This window comes from Triturus cristatus, chromosome 6, assembly GCF_964204655.1.
Source record: "Triturus cristatus chromosome 6, aTriCri1.1, whole genome shotgun sequence".
NCBI lineage: Eukaryota > Metazoa > Chordata > Amphibia > Caudata > Salamandridae > Triturus > Triturus cristatus.
In genome coordinates this window covers 338,589,520-338,598,504 of record NC_140589.1, presented here as the reverse complement: position 1 = coordinate 338,598,504, position 8,985 = coordinate 338,589,520, and the positions used below count along the sequence as shown (strand labels likewise).

The 8,985-nt window shown below is 44.1% G+C and overlaps 1 protein-coding gene across 1 annotated transcript in view; it reads left to right on the top strand.

Moving 5' to 3' along the window:
- The first annotated feature begins 429 nt into the window (after positions 1–429).
- KLF11 (KLF transcription factor 11) overlaps positions 430–8,985 on the top strand; it is a 32,911-nt gene continuing 24,355 nt past the window's right edge. The window contains exons 1-2 of the mRNA XM_085610716.1: positions 430–583; positions 4,679–4,939. Of these exons, the coding sequence (XP_085466842.1) occupies positions 566–583; positions 4,679–4,939 (279 nt within the window). The 5' untranslated portion in view covers positions 430–565. The remainder of the gene's footprint in view (positions 584–4,678; positions 4,940–8,985) is intronic.

Genomic DNA, 8,985 nt, shown 5'->3' with positions numbered 1-8,985 from the left:
GTGTTGGCGACGCCTACTTCTTCTCTGTTGATGTGTTGCAACTGGAGCCTCGGTACAGGGCATTCCCCAGTCTCTGGCATCGTGCCGGAGGGCAGGAGCGGGGCGGAGCCTGAGTAACTGACACGCGCTCCCCGCCCCGCCACCTTTCCCCTAGTTTCCAGGCTAGCGGTTCACCGAGTTCAGCCCCACTCTACTTGCAGACTCAGCCGCCCGCCTCGACAGTGACGTCGTTTCTGGTGCACGCTCCAGGCTTCCTGCAACCACGCTGTATTCACGCCTGGAGCACGCGCCAGTCAGCTCTCTCATTGGTTAGCGACTGGAAGATAGGCGCTCTCATTGGTGGAATATCTCCGACCGGTCAATGCAGTGATGTGTGTTTTGTTTTCCCTCTCCGACCGCTTTCTCCTCCTCTCTGCGCCTTAGCCTCGCCTCCTCGGGTTTCTTGGTACAGGGAGGAGGTCCAACCCTGCATGCTGAGGGCACGGTTGTTATTGCTGATGTTCAGCCTGGCTGGGGCGGGCAACTCCTTTGTTTCTTTGTGCTGTGCGCGACCCCCTCTGCAGCCATGGACGATTCGCCTTCTGTGAGTACCGAGCCACCATCCCACCTGCCAACCCCAGAGACGCTGTATCTCCATCCTAGACATCCTTCCACCGCCCTAGCTCACCCTGTGCTCCCATTCACACACCATTCATCCCACAGTCCAGTGCCCCTTCCTCCCCTACATTTCTTTTATATCAGCACTCAGTGCAACCACTACCACACACACCCTACAGTGCCATCACTACCACACGCCCGACAGATCCACAATCACTGGCACAGCGCATCTCGCTGAGCATTGCCATCGTACAGCGAAGTGCCACCTTGTATGTCACAGCCAAGTGCCTCAATGCATTCATGGACCTGACAACCCAGTGTCCCGTCCATATTATAAGCGGATGACATCTCAGACTTGCATCACACCAACAAGTGCCTCTTTGTATTTTAGAGCCCATTGCCACCTTTGAAACAAAATCCTAGTCTATCACAGCCCAATGCCAACCGCCCCGAAAAACGACACTTCAACTAGTAACCTAATTTCATATCTGCATGTAGCAGACCGTAGCGCCGCATTTAACCCATTGACACCAGGCATGACAGTGACACCACACCAGTTCATCCTCACTATGCATGTCTCAGCTCTATTATCGCCTACCTTGTGTACGAGAACGTGTGTCTTGCTGTGTTTATTTTCTGAACATGGGAGTATTGTTTAAAGATATCGAGTGGTGCATAGGATGTGGTGGTAGCATCATTGCAGCAGTGGGTGTTGGGTCGTGGCAACAGGTTACATTAGAAATGAGAACACAACAGGCGTTATGTAAGATGTGTACATGGCCTGCATTAAAGTATTCTTATGCATGGTGGTACCCTCTACTGCCATCGTTATCTGAAAATAGTCTTAAACTAACTGAGCCATAATATTGAGTCTCCACCCTGTGGTTGTGTTTTATCCCGCTTACATAGTTACCTGTGCCCAGTACGTTTGCATAAATGATACGATTGGGGGATGCCAAGTTTCCCCAAGGCGGCTCATGAAGCGAAGGGTGGTTGGCGCGTGCTCACTGCATATTCAGCGTGGGAACTCCAGGAAAACACTTTTGAACAGCTTAAAAACTCTCAACTGTAGTGTTCCATCTCGCGCGCAAACCGCCTGTCATACTACAATGATTTTGTTACTGTACCGTTTAATGCAAATGACGCTAGCGCTTTTTTGTGAGTCTTGTTGGCGGTGCAGGTGCTGTTGTGTCACTGGGGCAGCGCCCTCTCCATTCGCCCCGTCGCCGCAGCGCACGCGCTCCTCGCGTGGCTATTTTCATACGTGACGTCGTGCTTGAGCTATATTTGGAGTGGGCGGTAGCTGCACGCCCTCTTCCTATTCGAGACCCCGTAGGATTGCTGCAATAGGCTGGGTCCTGAGGGGAAAGAGTCGCGGGTGGACAGTGACCCTAGATGTAGTTTGCACGAATAGGTTTAGTAATAAGAGGGCAGGGCTTTGTTGAGCAGAACTGGGTCAAAGTAGGTGGAGATGTTACGACGCAAGCGGGGGGCGGGGTGAGGCAAGATGTAGGCAATTAGGGTACCTACGGTTGGTATAATATGTAGATATCATCCTCCATCTAAAAGATCTTTTTTTGGACATTGCAGTTAAAATTCAAGGTTTGATCCTTTCAATTGTATAGCACAATTATGGGTAGCCTCTGTTAACCCTGACTTGCAACCCCTGGTCTCATGGTGATAAATGCAGGAGCAACATAGAGTAACAAGCAGGACTCTTCATTGCCCTCTTACTGTAATTTCTATTCTTTCATTAGCAAATAGGAGGCTGCTGAGGAGTTCAGGGTGGGCAAGGTGGACAGTTCTGTGATGTCACTGGTGGTAAAAGAGTGTGTGATGTCACTTCCTCTTCACCAGACAGTGTGCAGTTTGGCGTCCTTGTGAGTTATCCTCATCATAGTTTTGCATGTTCAAGTGGGTAATAGAAGCGAACCGATTTGTTTTCATCCTTAGAGTGATTTCCATTTATATAATCCAAACAGCAAGCATTAACGTCCAATACAAAATCAGTCGAAACTACACTTCAATTAAGAGCGTCCGACATCACCTTTGGCAGTTGTTTTTGAATGGAGAAGTTGTAGGCCCATGCTTACATAGGGAAAGTGAATCTACAAGTGGAGGTGAATCACTGTTGTTTAAAAACTACTCAGTCCTTGAGCATGCAAATGAGCCTAAACATAGCATGGTTGTGATTTTTTGTATCATTTTCCGAGCATAATCCATTAGATGTTGCTGTGTGCATCCATCCCGTAAGTGGAACATTCCTGCAAAAGCTGTACTGGGCAGAACTAGGTTCCCAGTGCTATTAATCTGTGCACAACCACACATTTCATAACTTTTGATTGACTATGGAGAAAGTCATCCCTGTCTGGCCCACCAGGATGTGAGACACAGAGGCTTCTGTGAAATTAATCATACCTCAGATAACTTGATCAATTCAGCCTAAATCTGATACTCAGGGCTGACAAAGGATTACTCAGGTCCCAAATACCCTTGAGAACTCCGTCTAAATGAAAGATGGAGAGATATCTGAAAATTGCTGAGGCCTCAAATACTCTGACCAGGTCCACCCAGATGGGAGATTTAGAGAGAGACGAGAATACCTACACCTCAGAAGTCCTATCAGAAGCTCCCAGGTGTGAGATGCACTAGTATCTAGGAATTAAATTCCCTCATCAGGACTTTTCAGAAGTGAGATGCTGGGGCAGGTGATAATTACTCATGCCTTGAATATCCATCAGGTTTACCCTGGTAAGAATGACCAATTACATGTATTTTTCCCCAACACGCCCCCATTATGGCCCTCATCAGAAATGGCCCATTATTTCTGTTGGATCCTGGTACTGAGTGCAGTTACTTGTCCCATTAGAAATTATACGTTTAACTGGATCAACCATAGCGAGTGGTAACACGCTGGAGATTTCACCTGCTACCAGTGGGCAGTCTCCGGTTGGATTATTGGAGAAATGTGGGTCTCAGCATGGTGTATCCAATTTCCACGTTATTACTTAAAAACTTGTAATTCTTGTTATTTTCCTGCCCTTTGAATTATCGGGGCCCCCGGTCATGGTGATTCTAGGGTAGGGAAATAATTGGAATTACTCTGCTCCACTCGTAATGAGGGCTTTGAAGTATTGAACTCACGCTGGTAAGTGCTGGTCCCGCAAACTAGGCTGCTAAACCAGACTGTTTGTGTCTCTTATCCGTTGGGCCAGCAGTCCAAGCTGTGCGCTTATGCAGCTTCCCGTCTCACTTGTCCTAATAATGCTGTAAACGCGCCAGTTCATCCGAGGACATGAACCGCTGCCCAGGTTCCTAATGCGGTACAGGCACAATCCGGCTGAAGAATGGCGTCGGCGCTCCAGCACTGTGGACTATGCTGGCCTGACCTGAACGCGCTGCAACACGTTTTAAAATCGTACATAGGAAACCTTTCGATTTATTCTTATAGCGAAAGACATCTCGTGCATATTGTTATCTCTGATCTATACTGTGCCGTGTTATTGCTTCTAGTGGCGGCTTCCTTAAGGTTGTGACGTTTCTTTCGCAGAGTCCATTGCCCGACGATTGGCTAGTGTGTGAGTTTGGTGTTGCTGGTTATGTGACGTGTTCTATATAATGTGACACTTGAGCCTGACTCTTATTTATGAGAGGCTAAAGAGCGTGGAGTAAACTTTGAAATACGTTGTGGGAGCTGCTTCATTTGGAAAAAAACGTGACATAAATCCTGTGTCATGGTGGCATAGGCCATAGGGTAAGTTCTGTCATCTATGCGATTCCTGTCGCCAGACTCCCAGCCCATTCCATTCGTCCATCTTCCAAAGCTCACATAACCAGTGATCATCCACTTGTCTACCAGAAAATGTGGCACATTTTTGCTGGCTGTGTCTGTCCATTATTTCAGGGCGGTCCCTTAAAGAAGTGTGGAAGAGTGCAGAAGGATATCCCCTGATTTTTTGTTAGATGTGGTGTGGTCACCCACCTCTAATAAGCCCCAATCACACTGTTAATTGTCATTGTGGTATTAAAACATATGTGGTATTGATATCTGTTCATAACTAAGTTATTTGCTTCTCCAAAGGTTGAACTCATGGATATTTGTGAATCTATAATGGAAAGAAAGCGTCATGACAGCGAGAGGTCTACGTGTAGCACCTTGGAGCAAAATGACTTTGAAGCAGTTGAAGCGCTGGTTTGCATGAGCTCCTGGGGCCAAAGGTCACATAAAGGTGACATTTTAAAGATGAGACCACTAACACCTGCTTCGGATTCAAGTGACATAACAATACATAGTGAAAATGCATCAGAACATCTGAAGGATTTTCATTCGCTATCTACACTGGTAAGAGATCTGTTTTTAAGATAACCCTTTAAATATATGATGTCTGTATACATTGTATTACATTTTATATATCATTGTATTCCAGGACTACTTTCTCATTCAGTAAAGATGTGTGCAGATAGCATGTACAATTGAGTAAGGTTTGTTGCCAACAAGGGAGATGTTGAACTATGCTCTTACACCATGAGAATGCATTACAATGTGCAAGGCTCGACTTACCTATGATGTGTGGATCACCCATGGAAAACACTTGTTTGTTAATGGCGATTCATCCACATTTTTATGCTATGTATCGCGCCCTGCCCCTTTATTCCTCCCTCACACAGTGATCATAAACATGCAGATCAAGCAGCAAGGAAGGGGGTCTTTAGGGATCCTATATAACATGTCTTCACCTGGTTTATGCTCACACCTTCTCTATTCCATGTCATTTCCCTCTTCATCTTCCTTCAGCAGAATAAAATGGCTAGCATTTTTTCTTCCCTGGCACAGTGATACAACCTTTTTTTTATTTACATCTAATGGGCCACCACAACTGTCTGCCAGGTATACTATTACCAATTATTTGAAATGCACATAAAATGGGCTTTGGTTGCACCTACAGGAGTATTTCCCTCGCTCTTCATCCTGTTAGCTATTTGGTGTATCATTCCACATTACAGTAAGTGCTTCCATTGGAATGCACGAGGGACTATTTTACATCTGAAAAGTACGCTCCATTATCATGCTTGTTGTCAGAAACAATCCTTTTTTGGTATGTTTGCCCCTGCACTGGAAAAGCCAATAGGGCACGCTTCAGTGTGTTAATGAGCATTTATCGATGCAACATGAGGAAGTTGCATGTGTGAATTGTTTACAAGCCGTGGCACATTCAAGCCTTGTACTTCATTTGAGGGATTGAACCATGAACAAAAAGCAAGCTTCTACAGAATCTTTAGATTGTCATCCAAGAAGTATATAACTTCCGAGTGCAAGGATGGCAATCTGCCAACCAAATTCGAACTATACTCCTAACATGTGCCTTCTTGAGGTTCAAGTTGTTTTTCTTCTCCTAAACACAATTTCAAACTAACTTTTTAAATAAAACTTAGGGCTCTAGTACCTTGCACAATTTAAAATTATAAGAAATTCTTATTCTGATGCACGTGCCACTTTATAACAACTTAGCTGAAAGCTATGGGCCACAATCGAAAGGAAATGAAATAATAATTTGTTTGAGATGCCAAAGGTTTTAATATCTCATATCCTTGAAATCTCAACATACACGTCAAAGAAACTGATAAATAAGAAAAGCGACGTATTTTATTGCAAAATGTTTTATTACCCTGTATTTGTTGTAAAATATTGTGATGGTTATTATTAACTTATAACAATGAACATGGAAATGTCAAACTATCTTAGAACCATGTAACCTCTAGTAATTCAAACAAGCCCATAACACATGCGCCCTTGAATCCTCAGTCTTTTCTCCACACTAAAACCCTTCCCTTGCTAAACTAAGCAGTGACTACCACCACAATGTAAGTATAATTAATTGTAAATATGCTTGATGAGCTACTGTCGGCATGCATGTCTCCTACCCAAACTATTATTGACCATCAACTCGTGTTTATGTAACCCCTTTCTGTAAATGTTGATAGATACGATCTAAAAAGTTATATGCAACGTTCTTTGATAAGCAACACTAATAAATGCAGAAACCAGATAAAAAGCAATACCTCAGTTCTGGTACGTTTCCTTCCAAAACAAAATTAGGTACAATTTTTAAATGAAAAAAAGCATGTTACACTCTGTTCCCGTTTTCACATTGTCCCTCTTCTTACTAACCCTGATTTTTTTAGGCAATATTCTTGTGATGTGTCACACAATCCTCGGGTCTTCAATCTAACAATGCTTTAGTGTTGTTGATGTTTCTTCTCCAGGGGCCTGATTCACTAAGAGCCAGATGTAGGTAAATTCAATTTAGTGAGTCCTTAATAGCGATTTTTACCGAATCGCTATTAAGGACTCGCTAAATTGAATGTAGGTAGGAATCGCAAAAATATTTGCGATTCCTTAATTGCAAATCGCAAATTGAGATTCGCAATCAAGGAATACCACCCCATTCATTCCTATGGGCCAAGAGGCCCATAGGAATGAATGGGATGGTATTCCTTGAGGAATAGGATTTGTGCCCGCAATTTGGGAGTAACCAAGAGGCACTCGCAAATTCTGGGCGTAATTTCAAGGGTGCAAGGGTTCCAAAAGGACACCCTGTTGCACCCCTGAAATGTGCATGTGTGCACATGTGGTGCACATACATGCCCTAAGGGCATGAATGTGTGCCACATGGCACTTTAAAAAAAGCAAAAAAGTGCTTTTTTAAAGGAAATCGCTAATTACCACCAATTTGAAGTTGGTGGTAATTAGCGATTCCTTAAGGCCAAAGTGCACTTTCTTTTGTGCTACTTACATTGCAAATAAGGAATCGCAATTTGCAATTCCTTAAATGCAATCGCAAAATAAGGAATCGCAATTTTTGTGATTCCTTATTTTGCGAGTAGGGTTTAATCTTACCTACGTTGCTCAAAGCCAAATTGCAATCGCAAAGGCTGAAATTCTGCGAATTTCGGCGCTTGCGGTCGCTGTTTGACTTCCTACATCTGGCCCAAAGTGTTTTTATAACTAGAGGTGGCTTAGTCCTGCAAATTAAAGCCTTAACAGGCACATGCATCAAGCACAAAACCGGTCGCAAACGGGCAGATTCTCAGAATCTGCCCCTTTGCGACCGGTATTTTTGCATTTGGGATGCATCATCCCAAATGCACAAATCGCTATTTAAGGAATCTCAAAATAGCGATTCCTTAAATAGCGATTGCATTTAAGGAATCCCTAATTGAGATTCCTTAAATGCAATGCATTACAGTTTTAAAAATAGCGATTTCGCTATTAGCGTGAGCAAATTACCATGAAGCTGGACTTCATGGTAATTTGCGAAAACTTAGAAAAATGCACTTATTTGCATTTTTCTAAGTTTCATGTTGCACACACACATGCCCTTAGAGCATGTGTGTATGCAACATATGTGCAGTTAACATACATGGGTGCAATGGGGTGTCATTTTGACACCCTTGCACCATCGAAATTGCGGGAGCAATTTGCGAGTACCTACTGGTACTCGCAAATTGCTCCCGCAATCTCCAATTCATTCCTATGGGCCTGGAGGCCCATAGGAATGAATGGGAAGACGTTCCTTAATTGCGACTCGCAATTTGCTAGTCGCAATTAAGGAATTTGTGGGAATCGCTATTTCTTTAGCGATTCCTACATGCATAGGGTTTTGCTATTCCTTAATTGCGATTCCTTAATAATCGCAATTAAGGAATCGCAAAACCCTATGATGATGCATGTGCCTGTAAGGGTCTTATTTAGAGTTTGGCGGCGGTACTCCACCACAAATGCAGAGGGGGGGGGAGTACTCTTTCCACCAAACTCCTGGTTCACTGGTTCAATTTGGAGTCTTGCAAACCATCATGCTGGTGGAGATGCCGTTGGCTGAACCAGTGGACATTTTTGACCACTGGACTGACTGACGTTGGTCAGTTGGTCAAAATACTTCAATTGTTTCCTGTTTGAAACAATGGGGAAAGACTGGCAGTCCAGTAGAGGAAAACTAATAAATAACCCCACCAGCTGCGAGAAAGCTCTCAGCATGTCAGAGACAGTTTAAAAAAAAAATCCACTTTGGGAGTTTGTTTATGGAAAACAAAAACTTTTCTGCGTGGGTAGACTGAACATGGAATCTGCACAGCAAAGATTGTGTTCAGAGGAGCTGTCGTGGTGGCAGCTCCTCTGAAGGCACAGAGATCTTCACCATGTAGTCAAAGATCTTTACATACGGAGGACTGTAGTCCTCCAGGGCAGTGGGGTACATCCTTCTACCTCCCCGTCCCATTGAAGTATAGTCTGCCAAAGCCTCAAAGCGCCCGTAAGCCAGGTCTATTCACGGACAATTCTTGACAGTAGGGCTACAGGAGTGTTAGAAGTACTAAGGACTTACAGTAGTT